The 25,033-nt window shown below is 49.0% G+C and overlaps 1 protein-coding gene across 1 annotated transcript in view; it reads left to right on the top strand.

Moving 5' to 3' along the window:
- Positions 1–511: 511 nt before the first annotated feature.
- The window catches only part of LOC141091679 (uncharacterized), a 32,398-nt gene continuing 7,876 nt past the window's right edge, over positions 512–25,033 (top strand). Inside the window, exons 1-4 of the mRNA XM_073577374.1 lie at positions 512–616; positions 18,019–19,473; positions 21,412–21,600; positions 24,649–24,728. Of these exons, the coding sequence (XP_073433475.1) occupies positions 574–616; positions 18,019–19,473; positions 21,412–21,600; positions 24,649–24,728 (1,767 nt within the window). The 5' untranslated portion in view covers positions 512–573. The remainder of the gene's footprint in view (positions 617–18,018; positions 19,474–21,411; positions 21,601–24,648; positions 24,729–25,033) is intronic.

The raw sequence follows: 25,033 nt of genomic DNA on the forward strand, positions 1-25,033 counted from the left end.
CATCAAAGGACCGGATCGTGGCTCTGGATCTCCCCAGTTCGGGGAACCGGCTGCTTTTTTTAACAACCGGTTCCACCGAACCGGGGAGAACCCGCTGAATCCCACCCCTGCTGTCATGGGATTTTCTTGTGCAAATACTGTTGAAAAAAGTCATTTAGCATATTGGCTTTTCCCTCATCCTCATCCACCGTTTCACCCAGACTATTTTTAAGGGGACCAACACTATCATTTTTCAGTTTCTTACTATTTATGTAGTTAAAGAATATTTGTCTCAATCTTTGCTGCCTTGATTTGCATTTTATAGAATTTTACATTTACAGAGGTATTTTCTCATTCAGTGATTTCAGCATTTGGATGTATTGTACTTCCCTGGGAAATGTAAGAAGCGGCGGACAGTGTGCGCATTGTTCCCAGGGTGCGATGATTTCCTCCTCTCGCATTATCCGTCCTTTATTCTTGTGTTTATTGTGTGAGTTGTGTCATCCGAGCGTCACACCCAGAGATGGATCAGATGTAACCAGGAGGCTCAATCTCCCAGGAGCTGCATGCAGCACTACGGCCGCATCCATCGCCATGTCAGTGTATGTGGCGCCACTCCTGACACTGCTGTTCTACGGTGAGTACATCTGACGCACTCAGTGAGCTCATTCTGACTGTGCGCGCAGTGAGCTCATTCTGACTGTGCGCTCAGTGAGCTAATTTTGGCTGTGCGTGCAGTGAGCTCATTCTGGCTGTGCGCTAAGTGAGCTCATTCTGACTGTCCACTCAGTGAGCTCATTCTGGCTGTGCGCGCAGTGAGCTCATTTTGGCTGTGCGTGCAGTGAGCTCATTCTGGCTGTGCGCTAAGTGGGCTCATTCTGACTGTCCGCTCAGTGAGTTCCATTCTGGCTGTGCACTCAGTGAGCTCATTCTGGCTGTGCGCGCAGTGAGCTCATTCTGGCTGTGCGTGCAGTGAGCTCATTCTGACTATGCGCTCAGTGAGTTCCATTCTGGCTGTGCGCGCAGTGAGCTCATTCTGGCTGTGCACGCAGTGAGCTCATTCTGGCTGTGCGATCAGTGAGCTCATTCTGGCTGTGCGTGCAGTGAGCTCATTCTGACTATGCGCTCAGTGAGTTCCATTCTGGCTGTGCGCGCAGTGAGCTCATTCTGGCTGTGCGCGCAGTGAGTTCATTCTGGCTGTGCGCGCAGTGAGCTCATTCTGGCTGTGCGTGCAGTGAGCTCATTCTGACTATGCGCTCAGTGAGCTCATTCTGGCTGTGCGCGCAGTGAGCTCATTTTGGCTGTGCGCGCAGTGAGTTCATTCTGGCTGTGCGCGCAGTGAGCTCATTCTGGCTGTGCGTGCAGTGAGCTCATTCTGACTATGCGCTCAGTGAGTTCCATTCTGGCTGTGCGCTCAGTGAGCTCATTCTGGCTGTGCACGCAGTGAGCTCATTCTGGCTGTGCGTGCTGTGAGCTCATTCTGACTATGCGCTCAGTGAGTTCCATTCTGGCTGTGCGCTCAGTGAGCTTATTCTGGCTGTGCGCTCAGTGAGCTCATTCTGGCTGTGCGTGCAGTGAGCTCATTCTGACTGTCCGCTCAGTGAGTTCCATTCTGGCTGTGCGCTCAGTGAGCTCATTCTGGCTGTGCGCGCAGTGAGCTCATTCTGGCTGTGCGTGCAGTGAGCTCATTCTGACTATGCGCTCAGTGAGTTCCATTCTGGCTGTGCGCGCAGTGAGCTCATTCTGGCTGTGCACGCAGTGAGCTCATTCTGGCTGTGCGATCAGTGAGCTCATTCTGGCTGTGCGTGCAGTGAGCTCATTCTGACTATGCGCTCAGTGAGTTCCATTCTGGCTGTGCGCGCAGTGAGCTCATTCTGGCTGTGCGCGCAGTGAGTTCATTCTGGCTGTGCGCGCAGTGAGCTCATTCTGGCTGTGCGTGCAGTGAGCTCATTCTGACTATGCGCTCAGTGAGTTCCATTCTGGCTGTGCGCGCAGTGAGCTCATTTTGGCTGTGCGCGCAGTGAGTTCATTCTGGCTGTGCGCGCAGTGAGCTCATTCTGGCTGTGCGTGCAGTGAGCTCATTCTGACTATGCACTCAGTGAGTTCCATTCTGGCTGTGCGCTCAGTGAGCTCATTCTGGCTGTGCATGCAGTGAGCTCATTCTGGCTGTGCGTGCAGTGAGCTCATTCTGACTATGCGCTCAGTGAGTTCCATTCTGGCTGTGCGCTCAGTGAGCTCATTCTGGCTGTGCGCTCAGTGAGCTCATTCTGGCTGTGCATGCAGTGAGCTCATTCTGACTATGCGCTCAGTGAGATCCATTCTGGCTGTGCGCGCAGTGAGCTCATTCTGGCTGTGCGCGCAGTGAGTTCATTCTGGCTGTGCGCGCAGTGAGCTCATTCTGGCTGTGCGTGCAGTGAGCTCATTCTGACTATGTGCTCAGTGAGTTCCATTCTGGCTGTGCGCGCAGTGAGCTCATTTTGGCTGTGCGCGCAGTGAGTTCATTCTGGCTGTGCGCGCAGTGAGCTCATTCTGGCTGTGCGTGCAGTGAGCTCATTCTGACTATGCGCTCAGTGAGTTCCATTCTGGCTGTGCGCTCAGTGAGCTCATTCTGGCTGTGCACGCAGTGAGCTCATTCTGGCTGTGCGTGCAGTGAGCTCATTCTGACTATGCGCTCAGTGAGTTCCATTCTGGCTGTGCGCACAGTGAGCTCATTCTGGCTGTGCGTGCAGTGAGCTCATTCTGACTATGCGCTCAGTGAGTTCCATTCTGGCTGTGCGCTCAGTGAGCTCATTCTGGCTGTGCTCGCAGTGAGCTCATTCTGGCTGTGCGTGCAGTGAGCTCATTCTGACTATGCGCTCAGTGAGTTCCATTCTGGCTGTGCGCGCAGTGAGCTCATTCTGGCTGTGCGCGCAGTGAGCTCATTCTGACTGTGCGCTCAGTGCGCTCATTCTGGCTGTGCACTCAGTGAGCTCATTCTGGCTGTGCGCTCAGTGAGCTCATTCTGGCTGTGCGCGCAGTGAGCTCATTCTGGCTGTGCGTGCAGTGAGCTCATTCTGACTATGCGCTCAGTGATTTCATTCTGGCTGTGTGCTCAGTGAGCTCATTCTGACTATGCGCTCAGTGATTTCATTCTGGCTGTGCACGCAGTGAGCTTATTCAGGCTGTGTGCTCAGTGAGCTCATTCTGGCTGTGCACGCAGTGAGCTCATTCTGGCTGTGCGTGCAGTGAGCTCATTCTGACTATGCGCTCAGTGAGTTCCATTCTGGCTGTGCGCTCAGTGAGCTTATTCTGGCTGTGCGCTCAGTGAGCTCATTCTGGCTGTGCGTGCAGTGAGCTCATTCTGACTGTCCGCTCAGTGAGTTCCATTCTGGCTGTGCGCTCAGTGAGCTCATTCTGGCTGTGCGCGCAGTGAGCTCATTCTGGCTGTGCGTGCAGTGAGCTCATTCTGACTATGCGCTCAGTGAGTTCCATTCTGGCTGTGCGCGCAGTGAGCTCATTCTGGCTGTGCACGCAGTGAGCTCATTCTGGCTGTGCGATCAGTGAGCTCATTCTGGCTGTGCGTGCAGTGAGCTCATTCTGACTATGCGCTCAGTGAGTTCCATTCTGGCTGTGCGCGCAGTGAGCTCATTCTGGCTGTGCGCGCAGTGAGTTCATTCTGGCTGTGCGCGCAGTGAGCTCATTCTGGCTGTGCGTGCAGTGAGCTCATTCTGACTATGCGCTCAGTGAGTTCCATTCTGGCTGTGCGCGCAGTGAGCTCATTTTGGCTGTGCGCGCAGTGAGTTCATTCTGGCTGTGCGCGCAGTGAGCTCATTCTGGCTGTGCGTGCAGTGAGCTCATTCTGACTATGCACTCAGTGAGTTCCATTCTGGCTGTGCGCTCAGTGAGCTCATTCTGGCTGTGCATGCAGTGAGCTCATTCTGGCTGTGCGTGCAGTGAGCTCATTCTGACTATGCGCTCAGTGAGTTCCATTCTGGCTGTGCGCTCAGTGAGCTCATTCTGGCTGTGCGCTCAGTGAGCTCATTCTGGCTGTGCATGCAGTGAGCTCATTCTGACTATGCGCTCAGTGAGATCCATTCTGGCTGTGCGCGCAGTGAGCTCATTCTGGCTGTGCGCGCAGTGAGTTCATTCTGGCTGTGCGCGCAGTGAGCTCATTCTGGCTGTGCGTGCAGTGAGCTCATTCTGACTATGTGCTCAGTGAGTTCCATTCTGGCTGTGCGCGCAGTGAGCTCATTTTGGCTGTGCGCGCAGTGAGTTCATTCTGGCTGTGCGCGCAGTGAGCTCATTCTGGCTGTGCGTGCAGTGAGCTCATTCTGACTATGCGCTCAGTGAGTTCCATTCTGGCTGTGCGCTCAGTGAGCTCATTCTGGCTGTGCACGCAGTGAGCTCATTCTGGCTGTGCGTGCAGTGAGCTCATTCTGACTATGCGCTCAGTGAGTTCCATTCTGGCTGTGCGCGCAGTGAGCTCATTCTGGCTGTGCGTGCAGTGAGCTCATTCTGACTATGCGCTCAGTGAGTTCCATTCTGGCTGTGCGCTCAGTGAGCTCATTCTGGCTGTGCTCGCAGTGAGCTCATTCTGGCTGTGCGTGCAGTGAGCTCATTCTGACTATGCGCTCAGTGAGTTCCATTCTGGCTGTGCGCGCAGTGAGCTCATTCTGGCTGTGCGCGCAGTGAGCTCATTCTGACTGTGCGCTCAGTGCGCTCATTCTGGCTGTGCACTCAGTGAGCTCATTCTGGCTGTGCGCTCAGTGAGCTCATTCTGGCTGTGCGCGCAGTGAGCTCATTCTGGCTGTGCGTGCAGTGAGCTCATTCTGACTATGCGCTCAGTGATTTCATTCTGGCTGTGTGCTCAGTGAGCTCATTCTGACTATGCGCTCAGTGATTTCATTCTGGCTGTGCACGCAGTGAGCTTATTCAGGCTGTGTGCTCAGTGAGCTCATTCTGGCTGTGCGCGCAGTGAGCTCATTGTGACTGTGCGCTCAGTGGGCTCATTCTGGCTGTGCGCTCAGTGAGCTCATTCTGGCTGTGCACTCAGTGAGCTCATTCTGACTGTGCGCTCAGTGAGCTAATTTTGGCTGTGCGTGCAGTGAGCTCATTCTGGCTGTGCGCTAAGTGAGCTCATTCTGACTGTCCACTCAGTGAGCTCATTCTGGCTGTGCGCGCAGTGAGCTCATTTTGGCTGTGCGTGCAGTGAGCTCATTCTGGCTGTGCGCTAAGTGGGCTCATTCTGACTGTCCGCTCAGTGAGTTCCATTCTGGCTGTGCGCTCAGTGAGCTCATTCTGGCTGTGCGCGCAGTGAGCTCATTCTGGCTGTGCGTGCAGTGAGCTCATTCTGACTATGCGCTCAGTGAGTTCCATTCTGGCTGTGCACGCAGTGAGCTCATTCTGGCTGTGCACGCAGTGAGCTCATTCTGGCTGTGCGATCAGTGAGCTCATTCTGGCTGTGCGTGCAGTGAGCTCATTCTGACTATGCGCTCAGTGAGTTCCATTCTGGCTGTGCGCGCAGTGAGCTCATTTTGGCTGTGCGCGCAGTGAGTTCATTCCGGCTGTGCGCGCAGTGAGCTCATTCTGGCTGTGCGTGCAGTGAGCTCATTCTGACTATGCGCTCAGTGAGTTCCATTCTGGCTGTGCGCTCAGTGAGCTCATTCTGGCTGTGCACGCAGTGAGCTCATTCTGGCTGTGCGTGCAGTGAGCTCATTCTGACTATGCGCTCAGTGAGTTCCATTCTGGCTGTGCGCTCAGTGAGCTTATTCTGGCTGTGCGCTCAGTGAGCTCATTCTGGCTGTGCGTGCAGTGAGCTCATTCTGACTGTCCGCTCAGTGAGTTCCATTCTGGCTGTGCGCTCAGTGAGCTCATTCTGGCTGTGCGCGCAGTGAGCTCATTCTGGCTGTGCGCTAAGTGGGCTCATTCTGACTGTCCGCTCAGTGAGTTCCATTCTGGCTGTGCGCTCAGTGAGCTCATTCTGGCTGTGCGCGCAGTGAGCTCATTCTGGCTGTGCGTGCAGTGAGCTCATTCTGACTATGCGCTCAGTGAGTTCCATTTTGGCTGTGCGCGCAGTGAGTTCATTCTGGCTGTGCGCGCAGTGAGCTCATTCTGGCTGTGCGTGCAGTGAGCTCATTCTGACTATGCACTCAGTGAGTTCCATTCTGGCTGTGCGCTCAGTGAGCTCATTCTGGCTGTGCATGCAGTGAGCTCATTCTGGCTGTGCGTGCAGTGAGCTCATTCTGACTATGCGCTCAGTGAGTTCCATTCTGGCTGTGCGCTCAGTGAGCTCATTCTGGCTGTGCGCTCAGTGAGCTCATTCTGGCTGTGCATGCAGTGAGCTCATTCTGACTATGCGCTCAGTGAGATCCATTCTGGCTGTGCGCGCAGTGAGCTCATTCTGGCTGTGCGCGCAGTGAGTTCATTCTGGCTGTGCGCGCAGTGAGCTCATTCTGGCTGTGCGCTCAGTGGGCTCATTCTGGCTGTGCGCTCAGTGAGCTCATTCTGGCTGTGCACTCAGTGAGCTCATTCTGACTGTGCGCTCAGTGAGCTAATTTTGGCTGTGCGTGCAGTGAGCACATTCTGGCTGTGCGCTAAGTGAGCTCATTCTGACTGTCCACTCAGTGAGCTCATTCTGGCTGTGCGCGCAGTGAGCTCATTTTGGCTGTGCGTGCAGTGAGCTCATTCTGGCTGTGCGCTAAGTGGGCTCATTCTGACTGTCCGCTCAGTGAGTTCCATTCTGGCTGTGCGCTCAGTGAGCTCATTCTGGCTGTGCGCGCAGTGAGCTCATTCTGGCTGTGCGTGCAGTGAGCTCATTCTGACTATGCGCTCAGTGAGTTCCATTCTGGCTGTGCGCGCAGTGAGCTCATTCTGGCTGTGCACGCAGTGAGCTCATTCTGGCTGTGCGATCAGTGAGCTCATTCTGGCTGTGCGTGCAGTGAGCTCATTCTGACTATGCGCTCAGTGAGTTCCATTCTGGCTGTGCGCGCAGTGAGCTCATTTTGGCTGTGCGCGCAGTGAGTTCATTCTGGCTGTGCGCGCAGTGAGCTCATTCTGGCTGTGCGTGCAGTGAGCTCATTCTGACTATGCGCTCAGTGAGTTCCATTCTGGCTGTGCGCTCAGTGAGCTCATTCTGGCTGTGCACGCAGTGAGCTCATTCTGGCTGTGCGTGCAGTGAGCTCATTCTGACTATGCACTCAGTGAGTTCCATTCTGGCTGTGCGCTCAGTGAGCTTATTCTGGCTGTGCGCTCAGTGAGCTCATTCTGGCTGTGCGTGCAGTGAGCTCATTCTGACTGTCCGCTCAGTGAGTTCCATTCTGGCTGTGCGCTCAGTGAGCTCATTCTGGCTGTGCGCGCAGTGAGCTCATTCTGGCTGTGCGCTAAGTGGGCTCATTCTGACTGTCCGCTCAGTGAGTTCCATTCTGGCTGTGCGCTCAGTGAGCTCATTCTGGCTGTGCGTGCAGTGAGCTCATTCTGACTGTCCGCTCAGTGAGTTCCATTCTGGCTGTGCGCTCAGTGAGCTCATTTTGGCTGTGCGTGCAGTGAGCTCATTCTGGCTGTGCGCTAAGTGGGCTCATTCTGACTGTCCGCTCAGTGAGTTCCATTCTGGCTGTGCGCTCAGTGAGCTCATTCTGGCTGTGCGCGCAGTGAGCTCATTCTGGCTGTGCGTGCAGTGAGCTCATTCTGACTATGCGCTCAGTGAGTTCCATTCTGGCTGTGCGCGCAGTGAGCTCATTCTGGCTGTGCGCGCAGTGAGCTCATTCTGGCTGTGCACGCAGTGAGCTCATTCTGGCTGTGCGATCAGTGAGCTCATTCTGGCTGTGCGTGCAGTGAGCTCATTCTGACTATGCGCTCAGTGAGTTCCATTCTGGCTGTGCGCGCAGTGAGCTCATTTTGGCTGTGCGCGCAGTGAGTTCATTCTGGCTGTGCGCGCAGTGAGCTCATTCTGGCTGTGCGTGCAGTGAGCTCATTCTGACTATGCGCTCAGTGAGTTCCATTCTGGCTGTGCGCTCAGTGAGCTCATTCTGGCTGTGCACGCAGTGAGCTCATTCTGGCTGTGCGTGCAGTGAGCTCATTCTGACTATGCGCTCAGTGAGTTCCATTCTGGCTGTGCGCTCAGTGAGCTTATTCTGGCTGTGCGCTCAGTGAGCTCATTCTGGCTGTGCGTGCAGTGAGCTCATTCTGACTGTCCGCTCAGTGAGTTCCATTCTGGCTGTGCGCTCAGTGAGCTCATTCTGGCTGTGCGCGCAGTGAGCTCATTCTGGCTGTGCGTGCAGTGAGCTCATTCTGACTATGCGCTCAGTGAGTTCCATTCTGGCTGTGCGCTCAGTGAGCTCATTCTGGCTGTGCGCGCAGTGAGCTCATTCTGGCTGTGCGTGCAGTGAGCTCATTCTGACTATGCGCTCAGTGAGTTCCATTCTGGCTGTGCGCGCAGTGAGCTCATTCTGGCTGTGCACGCAGTGAGCTCATTCTGGCTGTGCGATCAGTGAGCTCATTCTGGCTGTGCGTGCAGTGAGCTCATTCTGACTATGCGCTCAGTGAGTTCCATTCTGGCTGTGCGCGCAGTGAGCTCATTCTGGCTGTGCGCGCAGTGAGTTCATTCTGGCTGTGCGCGCTGTGAGCTCATTCTGGCTGTGCGTGCAGTGAGCTCATTCTGACTATGCGCTCAGTGAGTTCCATTCTGGCTGTGCGCGCAGTGAGCTCATTTTGGCTGTGCGCGCAGTGAGTTCATTCTGGCTGTGCGCGCAGTGAGCTCATTCTGGCTGTGCGTGCAGTGAGCTCATTCTGACTATGCGCTCAGTGAGTTCCATTCTGGCTGTGCGCTCAGTGAGCTCATTCTGGCTGTGCATGCAGTGAGCTCATTCTGGCTGTGCGTGCAGTGAGCTCATTCTGACTATGCGCTCAGTGAGTTCCATTCTGGCTGTGCGCTCAGTGAGCTCATTCTGGCTGTGCGCTCAGTGAGCTCATTCTGGCTGTGCATGCAGTGAGCTCATTCTGACTATGCGCTCAGTGAGTTCCATTCTGGCTGTGCGTGCAGTGAGCTCATTCTGACTATGCGCTCAGTGAGTTCCATTCTGGCTGTGCGTGCAGTGAGCTCATTCTGACTATGCGCTCAGTGAGTTCCATTCTGGCTGTGCGCTCAGTGAGCTCATTCTGGCTGTGCGCTCAGTGAGCTCATTCTGGCTGTGCATGCAGTGAGCTCATTCTGACTATGCGCTCAGTGAGTTCCATTCTGGCTGTGCGCTCAGTGAGCTCATTCTGGCTGTGCACGCAGTGAGCTCATTCTGGCTGTGCGCGCAGTGAGCTCATTCTGACTATGCGCTCAGTGAGTTCCATTCTGGCTGTGCGCGCAGTGAGCTCATTCTGGCTCTGCGTGCAGTGAGCTCATTCTGACTATGCGCTCAGTGAGTTCCATTCTGGCTGTGCGCTCAGTGAGCTTATTCTGGCTGTGCGCTCAGTGAGCTCATTCTGGCTGTGCGTGCAGTGAGCTCATTCTGACTGTCCGCACAGTGAGTTCCATTCTGGCTGTGCGCTCAGTGAGCTCATTCTGGCTGTGCGCGCAGTGAGCTCATTCTGGCTGTGCGTGCAGTGAGCTCATTCTGACTATGCGCTCAGTGAGTTCCATTCTGGCTGTGCGCGCAGTGAGCTCATTCTGGCTGTGCGTGCAGTGAGCTCATTCTGACTATGCGCTCAGTGAGTTCCATTCTGGCTGTGCGCGCAGTGAGCTCATTCTGGCTGTGCGCGCAGTGAGTTCATTCTGGCTGTGCGCGCTGTGAGCTCATTCTGGCTGTGCGTGCAGTGAGCTCATTCTGACTATGCGCTCAGTGAGTTCCATTCTGGCTGTGCGCGCAGTGAGCTCATTTTGGCTGTGCGCGCAGTGAGTTCATTCTGGCTGTGCGCGCAGTGAGCTCATTCTGGCTGTGCGTGCAGTGAGCTCATTCTGACTATGCGCTCAGTGAGTTTCATTCTGGCTGTGCGCTCAGTGAGCTCATTCTGGCTGTGCATGCAGTGAGCTCATTCTGGCTGTGCGTGCAGTGAGCTCATTCTGACTATGCGCTCAGTGAGTTCCATTCTGGCTGTGCGCTCAGTGAGCTCATTCTGGCTGTGCGCTCAGTGAGCTCATTCTGGCTGTGCATGCAGTGAGCTCATTCTGACTATGCGCTCAGTGAGTTCCATTCTGGCTGTGCGTGCAGTGAGCTCATTCTGACTATGCGCTCAGTGAGTTCCATTCTGGCTGTGCGCTCAGTGAGCTCATTCTGGCTGTGCGCTCAGTGAGCTCATTCTGGCTGTGCATGCAGTGAGCTCATTCTGACTATGCGCTCAGTGAGTTCCATTCTGGCTGTGCGCTCAGTGAGCTCATTCTGGCTGTGCACGCAGTGAGCTCATTCTGGCTGTGCGTGCAGTGAGCTCATTCTGACTATGCGCTCAGTGAGTTCCATTCTGGCTGTGCGCGCAGTGAGCTCATTCTGGCTCTGCGTGCAGTGAGCTCATTCTGACTATGCGCTCAGTGAGTTCCATTCTGGCTGTGCGCTCAGTGAGCTCATTCTGGCTGTGCACGCAGTGAGCTCATTCTGGCTGTGCGTGCAGTGAGCTCATTCTGACTATGCGCTCAGTGAGTTCCATTCTGGCTGTGCGCGCAGTGAGCTCTTTCTGGCTGTGCGCGCAGTGAGCTCATTCTGACTGTGCACTCAGTGCGCTCATTCTGGCTGTGCACTCAGTGAGCTCATTCTGGCTGTGCGCTCAGTGAGCTCATTCTGGCTGTGCGCGCAGTGAGCTCATTCTGGCTGTGCATGCAGTGAGCTCATTCTGACTATGCGCTCAGTGATTTCATTCTGGCTGTGTGCTCAGTGAGCTCATTCTGACTATGCGCTCAGTGATTTCATTCTGGCTGTGCACGCAGTGAGCTTATTCAGGCTGTGTGCTCAGTGAGCTCATTCTGGCTGTGCGCGCAGTGAGCTCATTGTGACTGTGCGCTCAGTGGGCTCATTCTGGCTGTGCGCTCAGTGAGCTCATTCTGGCTGTGCACTCAGTGAGCTCATTCTGCCTGTGCGCGCAGTGAGCTCATTGTGACTGTGCGGTCAGTGGGCTCATTCTGGCTGTGCGCTCAGTGAGCTCATTCTGGCTGTGCACTCAGTGAGCTCATTCTGACTATGCACTCAGTGAGTTCCATTCTGGCTGTGCGCGCAGTGAGCTCATTCTGACTGGGCGCTCAGTGAGCTCATTCTGACTATGCGCTCAGTGAGTTCCATTCTGGCTGTGCGCGCAGTGAGCTCATTCTGACTGTGCGCTCAGTGGGCTCATTCTGACTGTGCGCTCAGTGAGTTCCATTCTGGCTGTGTGCACAGTGAGCTCATTCTGGCTGTGCGCTCAGTGAGCTCATTCTGACTGTGCGCTCTGGGCTCATTCTGGCTGTGCGCGCAGTGAGCTCATTCTGGTTGTGCGCTCAGTTGGCTCATTCTGGCTGTGTGCTCAGTAAGCTCATTCTGGCTGTGTGCTCAGTGAGCTCATTCTGGCTGTGCGCTCAGTGGGCTCATTCTGGCTGTACGCTCAGTGAGCTCATTCTGGCTGTGCGCTCAGTGAGTTCCATTCTGGCTGTGCGCTCAGTGAGGTCATTCTGGCTGTGCACGCAGTGAGCTCATTCTGACTGTGCGCTCAGTGAGCTCATTCTGGCTGTGCACTCAGTGAGTTCCATTCTGGCTGTGCGCTCAGTGAGGTCATTCTGGCTGTGCACGCAGTGAGCTCATTCTGTCTGTGCGCTCAGTGAGTTCTATTCTGGCTGTGCGCTCAGTGAGCTCATTCTGACTGTGCGCTCAGTGAGTTCTATTCTGGCTGTGCGCTCAGTGAGTTCCATTCTGGCTGTGCGCACAGTGAGCTCATTCTGACTGTGCACTCTGAGCTCATTCTGGCTGTGCACTCAATGGGCTCTTTCTGACTGCGCTCAGTGAGTTCCATTCTGGCTGTGCACTCAGTGAGCTCATTCTGGCTGTGCGCGCAGTGAGCTCATTCTGACTGTGTGCTCAGTTAGGTCATTCTGACTGCGCTCAGTGAGTTCCATTCTGGCTGTGCGCTCAGTGAGCTCATTCTGACTGTGCGCGCAGTGAGCTCATTCTGACTGTGTGCTCAGTGGGCTTATCCTGACTGCGCTCAGTGAGTTCCATTCTGACTGTGCGCTCAGTTGGCTCATTCTGGCTGTGTGCTCAGTGGGCTCATTCTGACTGTGTGCTCAGTGGGCTTATCCTGACTGCGCTCAGTGAGTTCCATTCTGACTGTGCGCTCAGTTGGCTCATTCTGGCTGTGCGCTCAGTGGGCTCATTCTGGCTGTGTGCTCAGTGAGCTCATTCTGACTGTGCACTCAGTGAGCTCATTCTGACTGTGCACTCAGTGAGCTCATTCTGACTATGCGCTCAGTGAGTTCCATTCTGGCTGTGCGTGCAGTGAGCTCATTCTGACTATGCGCTCAGTGAGTTCCATTCTGGCTGTGCGCTCAGTGAGCTCATTCTGGCTGTGCGCTCAGTGAGCTCATTCTGGCTGTGCATGCAGTGAGCTCATTCTGACTATGCGCTCAGTGAGTTCCATTCTGGCTGTGCGCTCAGTGAGCTCATTCTGGCTGTGCACGCAGTGAGCTCATTCTGGCTGTGCGCGCAGTGAGCTCATTCTGACTATGCGCTCAGTGAGTTCCATTCTGGCTGTGCGCGCAGTGAGCTCATTCTGGCTCTGCGTGCAGTGAGCTCATTCTGACTATGCGCTCAGTGAGTTCCATTCTGGCTGTGCGCTCAGTGAGCTTATTCTGGCTGTGCGCTCAGTGAGCTCATTCTGGCTGTGCGTGCAGTGAGCTCATTCTGACTGTCCGCACAGTGAGTTCCATTCTGGCTGTGCGCTCAGTGAGCTCATTCTGGCTGTGCGCGCAGTGAGCTCATTCTGGCTGTGCGTGCAGTGAGCTCATTCTGACTATGCGCTCAGTGAGTTCCATTCTGGCTGTGCGCGCAGTGAGCTCATTCTGGCTGTGCGTGCAGTGAGCTCATTCTGACTATGCGCTCAGTGAGTTCCATTCTGGCTGTGCGCGCAGTGAGCTCATTCTGGCTGTGCGCGCAGTGAGTTCATTCTGGCTGTGCGCGCTGTGAGCTCATTCTGGCTGTGCGTGCAGTGAGCTCATTCTGACTATGCGCTCAGTGAGTTCCATTCTGGCTGTGCGCGCAGTGAGCTCATTTTGGCTGTGCGCGCAGTGAGTTCATTCTGGCTGTGCGCGCAGTGAGCTCATTCTGGCTGTGCGTGCAGTGAGCTCATTCTGACTATGCGCTCAGTGAGTTCCATTCTGGCTGTGCGCTCAGTGAGCTCATTCTGGCTGTGCATGCAGTGAGCTCATTCTGGCTGTGCGTGCAGTGAGCTCATTCTGACTATGCGCTCAGTGAGTTCCATTCTGGCTGTGCGCTCAGTGAGCTCATTCTGGCTGTGCGCTCAGTGAGCTCATTCTGGCTGTGCATGCAGTGAGCTCATTCTGACTATGCGCTCAGTGAGTTCCATTCTGGCTGTGCGTGCAGTGAGCTCATTCTGACTATGCGCTCAGTGAGTTCCATTCTGGCTGTGCGCTCAGTGAGCTCATTCTGGCTGTGCGCTCAGTGAGCTCATTCTGGCTGTGCATGCAGTGAGCTCATTCTGACTATGCGCTCAGTGAGTTCCATTCTGGCTGTGCGCTCAGTGAGCTCATTCTGGCTGTGCACGCAGTGAGCTCATTCTGGCTGTGCGTGCAGTGAGCTCATTCTGACTATGCGCTCAGTGAGTTCCATTCTGGCTGTGCGCGCAGTGAGCTCATTCTGGCTCTGCGTGCAGTGAGCTCATTCTGACTATGCGCTCAGTGAGTTCCATTCTGGCTGTGCGCTCAGTGAGCTCATTCTGGCTGTGCACGCAGTGAGCTCATTCTGGCTGTGCGTGCAGTGAGCTCATTCTGACTATGCGCTCAGTGAGTTCCATTCTGGCTGTGCGCGCAGTGAGCTCTTTCTGGCTGTGCGCGCAGTGAGCTCATTCTGACTGTGCACTCAGTGCGCTCATTCTGGCTGTGCACTCAGTGAGCTCATTCTGGCTGTGCGCTCAGTGAGCTCATTCTGGCTGTGCGCGCAGTGAGCTCATTCTGGCTGTGCATGCAGTGAGCTCATTCTGACTATGCGCTCAGTGATTTCATTCTGGCTGTGTGCTCAGTGAGCTCATTCTGACTATGCGCTCAGTGATTTCATTCTGGCTGTGCACGCAGTGAGCTTATTCAGGCTGTGTGCTCAGTGAGCTCATTCTGGCTGTGCGCGCAGTGAGCTCATTGTGACTGTGCGCTCAGTGGGCTCATTCTGGCTGTGCGCTCAGTGAGCTCATTCTGGCTGTGCACTCAGTGAGCTCATTCTGCCTGTGCGCGCAGTGAGCTCATTGTGACTGTGCGGTCAGTGGGCTCATTCTGGCTGTGCGCTCAGTGAGCTCATTCTGGCTGTGCACTCAGTGAGCTCATTCTGACTATGCACTCAGTGAGTTCCATTCTGGCTGTGCGCGCAGTGAGCTCATTCTGACTGGGCGCTCAGTGAGCTCATTCTGACTATGCGCTCAGTGAGTTCCATTCTGGCTGTGCGCGCAGTGAGCTCATTCTGACTGTGCGCTCAGTGGGCTCATTCTGACTGTGCGCTCAGTGAGTTCCATTCTGGCTGTGTGCACAGTGAGCTCATTCTGGCTGTGCGCTCAGTGAGCTCATTCTGACTGTGCGCTCTGGGCTCATTCTGGCTGTGCGCGCAGTGAGCTCATTCTGGTTGTGCGCTCAGTTGGCTCATTCTGGCTGTGTGCTCAGTAAGCTCATTCTGGCTGTGTGCTCAGTGAGCTCATTCTGGCTGTGCGCTCAGTGGGCTCATTCTGGCTGTACGCTCAGTGAGCTCATTCTGGCTGTGCGCTCAGTGAGTTCCATTCTGGCTGTGCGCTCAGTGAGGTCATTCTGGCTGTGCACGCAGTGAGCTCATTCTGACTGTGCGCTCAGTGAGCTCATTCTGGCTGTGCACTCAGTGAGTTCCATTCTGGCTGTGCGCTCAGTGAGGTCATTCTGGCTGTGCACGCAGTGAGCTCATTCTGTCTGTGCGCTCAGTGAGTTCTATTCTGGCTGTGCGCTCAGTGAGCTCATTCTGACTGTGCGCTCAGTGAGTTCTATTCTGGCTGTGCGCTCAGTGAGTTCCATTCTGGCTGTGCGCACAGTGAGCTCATTCTGACTGTGCACTCTGAGCTCATTCTGGCTGTGCACTCAATGGGCTCTTTCTGACTGCGCTCAGTGAGTTCCATTCTGGCTGTGCACTCAGTGAGCTCATTCTGGCTGTGCGCGCAGTGAGCTCATTCTGACTGTGTGCTCAGTTAGGTCATTCTGACTGCGCTCAGTGAGTTCCATTCTGGCTGTGCGCTCAGTGAGCTCATTCTGACTGTGCGCGCAGTGAGCTCATTCTGACTGTGTGCTCAGTGGGCTTATCCTGACTGCGCTCAGTGAGTTCCATTCTGACTGTGCGCTCAGTTGGCTCATTCTGGCTGTGTGCTCAGTGGGCTCATTCTGACTGTGTGCTCAGTGGGCTTATCCTGACTGCGCTCAGTGAGTTCCATTCTGACTGTGCGCTCAGTTGGCTCATTCTGGCTGTGCGCTCAGTGGGCTCATTCTGGCTGTGTGCTCAGTGAGCTCATTCTGACTGTGCACTCAGTGAGCTCATTCTGACTGTGCACTCAGTGAGCTCATTCTGACTGTGCACTCAGTGAGCTCATTCTGACTGTGCACTCAGTGAGCTCATTCTGACTGCACTCAGTGAGCTCATTATGGCTGTGCGCGCAGTGAGCTCATTCTGACTATGTGCTCAGTGGGCTTATTCTGACTGCGCTCAGTGAGTTCCATTCTGACTGTGCGCTCAGTGGGCTCATTCTGGCTGTGTGCTCAGTGAGCTCATTCTGGCTGTGCGCTCAGTGAGCTCATTCTGGCTGTACTCTCAGTGAGTTCATTCTGGCTGTGCGCTCAGTGAGCTCTTTCTGGCTGTACTCTCAGTGAGTTCATTCTGGCTGTGCGCTCAGTGAGCTTATTCTGGCTGTACTCTCAGTGAGTTCATTCTGGCTGTGCGCTCAGTGAGCTCTTTCTGGCTGTGCGCTCAGTGAGCTCATTCTGGCTGTACTCTCAGTGAGTTCATTCTGGCTGTGCGCTCAGTGGGCTCATTCTGGCTGTGCGCTCAGTGAGCTCATTCTGGCTGTGCACTCAGTGAGTTCATTCTGGCTGTGCGCTCAGTGAGCTCATTCTGGCTGTACTCTCAGTGAGTTCATTCTGGCTGTGCGCTCAGTGGGCTCATTCTGGCTGTGCGCTCAGTGAGCTCATTCTGGCTGTGCACTCAGTGAGTTCCATTTTGGCTGTACGCTCAGTGAGTTCATTCTGGCTGTGCGCTCAGTGAGCTCTTTCTGGCTGTGCGCTCAGTGAGCTCATTCTGACTTCTGATGGAGAATTTTAAGCTTTTTTGTATTTTTTAATTGCTCTATGATGTTTTATATTTTTGGATCTATATATGACTGTTTCTCTTTAATCCCACACAGCAGTTAAATACAATTAAAGGACTATTGCTAAAAGAAAACCAAAGAATCGGGGATAAGATGCTGACCGCTGTGGGTCCAACAATTAAATACTTCTTGCATATCATCTCCAGTTACACGCCAAATCCAGCCTCCTTGTTATACAGCAGAGGTGGTCGGGGTCTGTGAGTGCACAGAAGCTCCTGCTCCCTCTTAGCACCTGGGGGATTGAGCGCTGTTAGCACTTTTCATATCGTTTACACAGATCTTGTTCAAAACTATATATACTATAACTGCCATAAGGAAGGCAGAGACAGTAATAAACCATCTGTCTTTTTTCTGGGGCGTTTGTCTGCCGGGAGCTCCCCACTCCTGTTGACTCTGCTATGACATTTTAGAAAGTCACTACCGAGTAACATGTGGACCGGTCAAACATTTTAACTAAGTGGGCGGTCTGCAAGTAGTTAAAAAGACACTCCAAATAACTTTTTCTTACTCTATGTATACTTGTATGTAGTGCAGTGTCAGTGTGTTAATGTGCTCACCTACCACCATCTTCTCTGATATCCAGTTTGATTCCACTCCTCATCTGGGTTACGTCACCGCTCTATGGAGCCTCGTTCTGCTCCTCGTTCTGGTGCTCCATAGGTTTACATTGTAAAATCAAATTTCCAAAAACTGACCGTCACATCCAAGCATAAACTAAGTGTGAACAGATGCTTAACCTAGAGTCACCAACTCATATACACTCAAACAAAAAAGGAAGCACACTGTAGCGCCATAGTATGCAAACAAGAAATATGAAAAATGAATTGCATCACTGCATTGGAAATATGAGAATGCTTAGCGCATTAAATGGTCAATTTATGTGTACCTGGAAGCCACATTAAGGCGTTTATCGTGTTCCAGGACCTAACCTAATGCCAATCCTCACTTATATTTCATGTTTGCATGCTATGGCGCTACAGAGTGCTTCCTTTTTTGTTTGAGTGTATATGAGTTGGTGACTCTAGGTTAAGAACCTGTTCACACTTAGTTTATGCTTGGATGTGACGGTCAGTTTTTTGAAATTTGTATTCATTAACCTTCTGACTGAGCACTCCACATCTTAGCCGCAGATGGTTTTAATCACAGCAGGGCCACCACCCCTCCACAGATATATAGATTTCAGTCTAAGGAGAACATTTACATACTGTAGGTTCCCATACAGATGAAGACTTTAGTCCAAGTGAGGATTGGCATTAGGTTACGGTCCTGGAAAACGAGAAACACCTTAACGTGGCTTACCGGTATACATAAATAGGCCATTTTATGCGCTAAGCTTTCTCAATTTTTCATATTTCCAATGCAGTAATGCAATTCATTTTTCATATTTCATGTTTGCATGCTATGGTGCTACATTGTGCTTCCTTTTTTGCTTGAGTACATTGTAAAATCGACTTATAGGTCCATAAAGCCCAAAAAAGTCAGTAATAGTGATTCATCTAATTCTCATCCATTTTATTGCTTATTTAGCCTCAACAGGAGCATTATTTCATGATGGAGCCTTTATTGGCAGTGAGACTAACACTAAGCCACCAGAAATTAGTAACATCAGCGCAGGACCAGCAGACCTTCTTGTTTCCCTGACCAATGCTACATTTCCTTCTGACACCACAACCCACCAGAACAAGGTGATGAATTCAACTGCCTTTCTGGTCAAAATATTTGATCCATCACCAATTAAACGTACAGAGAAAAAACCTTCCACGGATGTACCACTTATGAAGCCTATAGGAAGAAACGATGCCTTAGTCCCAACACCAAAGTCACATGATGATATTACATTGCAACCTATGGATCAGGAGATGGAGTTTAAGACATCTGTGGTTACAAGCAGCATAATCCCATCAACTACAACAAGGAACACCAATATTCCACATGAGCTGACGAAAAACATCATCGATGTACAGCAAACCACTCTATATACACACAGTTATCAAGAAACCTCTCAACTAATAAGCTCTTTGTCAACAACTACACAAGCCAAAACAGCACTGCCAGGATTTACCACAGATCAAGGATCAATCAGGCCTTCTGACACCGTTATCCCATCAAGTACAAAAGGATTCACCAGTATTCAACCTAGTTTCACAAAAAACATCATCGATGTAGCAGACACTACTGTATATAAACACAGTCCTCAACCAATAAGTTTTCTGACATCACCGACTTCAAATTCACAAGCTAACACAGCACTGCCAGGATTTACCCCAGAACATGGATCAATAAGGCCTTCTGACACCATTATCCCATCAACTACAAAAGGAGTCACCAGTATCCAACCTAGTTTCACAAAAAACATCATCGATGTAGCGGACACTACTGAATATTATCATAGCCCTCAACCTATAAGTTCCCTGTCATTACCTACTTCAAAGTCAAAAGCCAACAGAACACTGCCAGGATTTACCACAGATCAGGGATCAACAAGACCTTCTGGCACCATAATCCCATCAACCACAAAAGAGATCACCAGTATTCAATCTGTATTTACGAAAAACATAATCGATGTAGCGAACACTGCTGTATATACTCACAGCCATCAAGAAACACCTGAACAAATGAGCTCATCATTTATTTCAACCACAAGTATACCATCATCATCCTCCATGTCTGCACAGGTGAGGTGTATTACCACTGCCAGAACAATGCAAGAGCCAACATGGCCAACAAACGATATGCTGACAACCTCAAAAGAGGATACTACAAATACCACGCTGATACCTGATAAAACACCCCAAACAATTTTGCCCTTGAAGTCTAAAGTCTCCGACCCAAAGCCACCATCTATGACAATGACAAAAACATCTCTATTATTGAACTCTAATAACCCTGGTACTATGTTACCAGCTATAATGAGTAGTGGAAAAACATTTACTGCGACTGGTTCCTGGTCTCCAGAGACAAAATCTGCACCAATGCCTACTGGTATGTCTGCTGCTACTACATTAGCTACTATATCTGATCTGCATTTTCATCTGTGACTGCCACCAATTACATTCATGCTGATACCCAACATTTAGGGTTAAGACAAAATTAGTCACCAAAAAACACTGGACTCAGTTATTGGTACACGAATACCAATAACTTTGTCCAGGGCACCAATGACACCCACCACTACATCACCTATGACATTGTGAGCAAAGCCTCCAAATATGAATCCTATCATATCACCAGCTACATCAACAAAGTGGCAACCAATATGCCACCAGATATAACAACTCATCACATACATTTTAGTGTGGCAAAAACCTCACCGCAATAAACTGCTATTGAACCACCACTTTATGTCATGACTGGCACCATATCATCTACTGACATAGCTGTACCGCCACCTTCTATCATGACTGGCTCAATATCATAGAATGCTAGAATGTTATAGTTGGAAGTGACCTGCGGCGTCATCATGTCCAATCCCCTGCTCAATGCAGGAGTCACTAAACCACCTCAGACAGATGTCTGTCCAGCCTCTGTATGAAGACTTAAACTCACCACCTCTCGTGGCCGCCTGTTCCCCTCATTAATCGCCCTCACTGTCAAAAAGTTTTTTTCTAAAATCTAATCTGTATCTTCTCCCTTTCAGTTTCATTCCATTGCTTCTCATTCTTCCATGTGCAAATGAGAATAATAATGATTCCTCTATACTGTGACATCCCTTCACATATCTGTAGACAGCTATTAAATCTCCTCTCAATCTTTTTTCACAAACTAAACATTCCAAGATCCTTTAACCATTCCTCATAGGACATACTTTGTAGTCCGCTCACCATCCTTGTCGCTCTTCTCTGAACTTGCTCCAGTTTTTCAATATCTTTTTAAAATGTGGCGCCCAAAACTGGACATAGTATTTCAGTTGAGGCCTGACTAAGGAGGAGTAGAGGGGATAATGACTTCACGTGATCCAGTCTCTAAGCTTCTCTTAGTTCATCCTAGAATTGCATTTGCCTTTTTTGCTGCTGCATCACACTGTTGACTCATGTGCAGTCTGTGATCTATTAATATACCCAAGTATATTTCACATGTGCTGTTGCTTAGTTGTAATTTTAATTTTTCTTGCCCAGATGTAGAATCTTGCATTTCTCTCTGTTAAATACCATTCTATTAGTCGCTGCCCGTTGTTCCAGCTTCTCTAGATCCTTCTGAATTCTCTCTCTTCTCTAGTATTAGCTAACCCTCCTATCTTTGCATCTTCTGCAAATTTGATCAGTTTACCTTCAGTTCCCTTATCTAGATCATTTATAAAAATGTTGAACAACACTGGGGCCAGGACAGAGCCTTGTGCTACCCCACTTGAAACATTCTTCCAATTGAATGTGGAACCATTTATGACTGCTCTTTCAGTACGATCACTAAGCCAGTTATGAATCCATCTAACCGTAGTGTTTTCAATCCCATACTTGGTCATTTTTTCAACAAGTAAAGTATGAGATACTTTATCAAATGCCTTGCTAAAGTATAGATATACTATATCTACCGCAGTTCCCTGATCTACCAGGATCATCTACTGACATAACTGTACCCCCAGCTTATACCATGACTGGTGCCATACCATCAGTTGTCGTAACTGTACCATCACCTACTACCATTAAAGACAACATATCATCCACTGATGTTACTACACCACCACCTTCTATTATTACTGCCACTATGTCATCAGCTGACAAAACTGTACCATCACTTTCTACCATGTCTGGCCCCATACGATTTGATTTACCGCAGTAATAATCACATCAACACCTACTTAAACTGACACGATGATAATAACAACAAAACCAACACCTAGAACGACCGACCACACACCATCACCTGTGCCAACTATTCCAGCACCATGAATGCCAATTAAACTGATTCCCACAATATTTCCAGGTATCCGGGACACAACCATCCCCTACATCGTAATACCACAATCACCAGCTCCAAAAAGAGCTGCAAATTCCAGAATAAACGCCAACTCTTCATCGACCATGGAGACCACCGAAGAACAAAGCTCTGAAATCACAGATACAAGACCAGAATACACCTTTAACCCAGAAATCACAGTGAGCAACTCTGGAGGTGAGCAGACATTTTTATATCTGATATGGTTTCTGATATGTCCACTGTGATATATTACTCATTACAAACGCTTTATAATACTAGCAATTCAATCAATCAATCAATCAATCAAATTTATTATCGCCAAGTACATATTACATATATACAAGGAATATTCAGGATTATAGTAGTTAATAGTCTTGTATATAGAGGCAGTATTATAGTAGTTTTATTCTTGTACATAGGAGCAGTATTATAGTAGTTATATTCTTGTACATAGGGGGCAGTATTATAGTAGTTATATTCTTGTACATAGGGGCAGTATTATAGTAGTTATATTCTTGTACATAGGGGCAGTATTATAGTAGTTATATTCTTGTACATAGGGGCAGTATTATAGTAGTTATATTCTTGTACATAGGGGCAGTATTATAGTAGTTATATTCTTGTACATAGGGGCAGTATTATAGTAGTTATATTCTTGTACATAGGGGCAGTATTATAGTAGTTATATTCTTGTACATAGGGGCAGTATTATAGTAGTTATATTCTTGTACATAGGGGACAGTATTATAGTAGTTATATTCTTGCACATAGGGGCAGTATTATAGTAGTTATATTCTTGCACATAGGGGCAGTATTATAGTAGTTATATTCCTGTACATAGGGGCAGTATTATAGTAGTTATATTCTTGTACATAGGAGCAGTATTATAGTAGTTATATTCTTGTACATAGGGGCAGTATTATAGTAGTTATATTCTTGTACATAGGGGGCAGTATTATAGTAGTTATATTCTTGTACATAGGAGCAGTATTATAGTAGTTATATTCTGGTACATAGGGGGCAGTATTATAGTAGTTATATTCTTGTACATAGGAGCAGTATTATAGTAGTTATATTCTGGTACATAGGGGCAGTATTATAGTAGTTATATTCTTGTACATAGGAGCAGTATTATAGTAGTTATATTCTTGTACATAGGGGCAGTATTATAGTAGTTATATTCTTGTACATAGGGAGCAGTATTATAGTAGTTATATTCTTGAACATAGGGGCAGTATTATAGTAGTTATATTCTTGCACATAGGGGCAGTATTATAGTAGTTATATTCTTGTACATAGGGGACAGTATTATAGTAGTTATATTCTTGTACATAGGGGCAGTATTATAGTAGTTATATTCTTGTACATAGGGGACAGTATTATAGTAGTTATATTCTTGCACATAGGAGCAGTATTATAGTAGTTATATTCTTGTACATAGGGGCAGTATTATAGTAGTTATATTCTTGTACATAGGGGCAGTATTATAGTAGTTATATTCTTGTACATAGGGGCAGTATTATAGTAATTATATTCTTGCACATAGGGGAGCAGTATTATAGTAGTTATATTCTTGTACTAGCTGAAGAGCCCGGCGCTGCCCGGGCATAGTAACTAACTGTGGTTAGTTATAGAAAATTATAATTATCCTCCATCCCATAGTCCGGTGCCCATATACCCATCACACATCCTCCATTCCATAGTCAACCATAATGACATCATAATGAGCGGCGGTAGGGCTTGCAACCTGTGATGACATCAGCGTCGCCATGGCAACCATTGTGACATCATAATGAGGGGCGAGGCTTGACGCGCACACACTTTTTCCCCCAGAATGTTGATAGGGGCAAAATTGTTTGGTGAATTGGAACGCGCGGGGTTAAAATTTCACCTCAAAACATAGCTTAGGACGCTCTCGGGGTCCAGGCGTGTGACTGTGCCAAATTTTGTGGCTGTAGCTGCGACGGTGCAGATGCCTATCCCGGACATACACACACACACATACACACTTTGAGCTTTAAGTATTAGATATAGGGGCAGTATTATAGTAGCTATATTCTTGTACATAGGGGGCAGTATTATAGTAGTTATATTCTTGTACATAGGGGCAGTATTATAGTAGTTATATTCTTGTACATAGGAGCAGTATTATAGTAGTTATATTCTTGTACATAGGGGCAGTATTATAGTAGTTATATTCTTGTACATAGGAGCAGTATTATAGTAGTTATATTCTTGTATATAGGAGCAGTATTATAATAGTTATATTCTTGTACATAGGGGCAGTATTATAGTAGTTATATTCTTGTACATAGCGGCAGTATTATAGTAGTTATATTCTTGTACATAGGGAGCAGTATTATAGTAGTTATATTCTTATACATAGGGAGCAGTATTATAGTAGTTATATTCTTGTACATAGGAGCAGTATTATAGTAGTTATATTCTTGTACATAGGGGGCAGTATTATAGTAGTTATATTCTTGTACATAGGGGCAGTATTATAGTAGTTATATTCTTGTACATAGGAGCAGTATTATAGTAGTTATATTTTTGTACATAGGGGCAGTATTATAGTAGTTATATTCTTGTACATAGGAGCAGTATTATAGTAGTTATATTCTTGTATATAGGGGCAGTATTATAGTAGTTATATTCTTGTACATAGGAGCAGTATTATAGTAGTTATATTCTTGTATATAGGAGCAGTATTATAGTAGTTATATTCTTGTACATAGCGGCAGTATTATAGTAGTTATATTCTTGTACATAGGGAGCAGTATTATAGTAGTTATATTCTTGTACATAGGGAGCAGTATTATAGTAGTTATATTCTTGTACATAGGGGCAGTATTATAGTAGTTATATTCTTGTACATAGGGGCAGTATTATAGTAGTTATATTCTTGTACATAGGGGCAGTATTATAGTAGTTATATTCTTGTACAGAGGAGCAGTATTATAGTAGTTATATTCTTGTACATAGGAGCAGTATTATAGTAGTTATATTCTTGTACATGGGGCAGTATTATAGTAGTTATATTCTTGTACATAGGGGGCAGTATTATAGTAGTTATATTCTTGTACATAGGGGCAGTATTATAGTAATTATATTATCTATGGAGCAGTATTATATTAGCTGTATTCCTGAGCTTACAGTAGAGGGCAGTATTGCTGTAGATTCTTGTACGTTATTTGTTGTTGTACAGTCTGTTATAATATTAATAGTGTTTTTTCTCTGCAGGGAAGATAATATTACGGGTGAAATTGGTGTCTTCTTCCACAACAGACTTTGCTGTTGTAATGAGAGACCTTTTACAGCAGGTAATTCCAGTTTTTATGAACCCCTCTGTTGTCAGAGAATTTTGTGACATTATTGCTTTATGATGAGATGATTCTTCACAGAAGGAATATTGTAGAGTAGTTCCGGAAAGAAGGGAAAAAGTACAATTATATCCAACCTTGATTCTTCCCAGCTACCTAGAAATTGCACATATAGTAGCATGTAAAAGTCTCAGCACCCCTGGTCAAAATTACTGTTATTGTGAACAGGTAAACAAGTTGATGGTGAAATGATCTTTGAAAGGCTTAAAGTTACAGATGACACATTTCCTTTGTATTGTAGGCCA

The sequence above is a fragment of the Dendrobates tinctorius genome, unplaced genomic scaffold, assembly GCF_039654945.1.
Source record: "Dendrobates tinctorius isolate UK_male_01 unplaced genomic scaffold, ASM3965494v1 ptg000055l, whole genome shotgun sequence".
Taxonomy (NCBI): domain Eukaryota; kingdom Metazoa; phylum Chordata; class Amphibia; order Anura; family Dendrobatidae; genus Dendrobates; species Dendrobates tinctorius.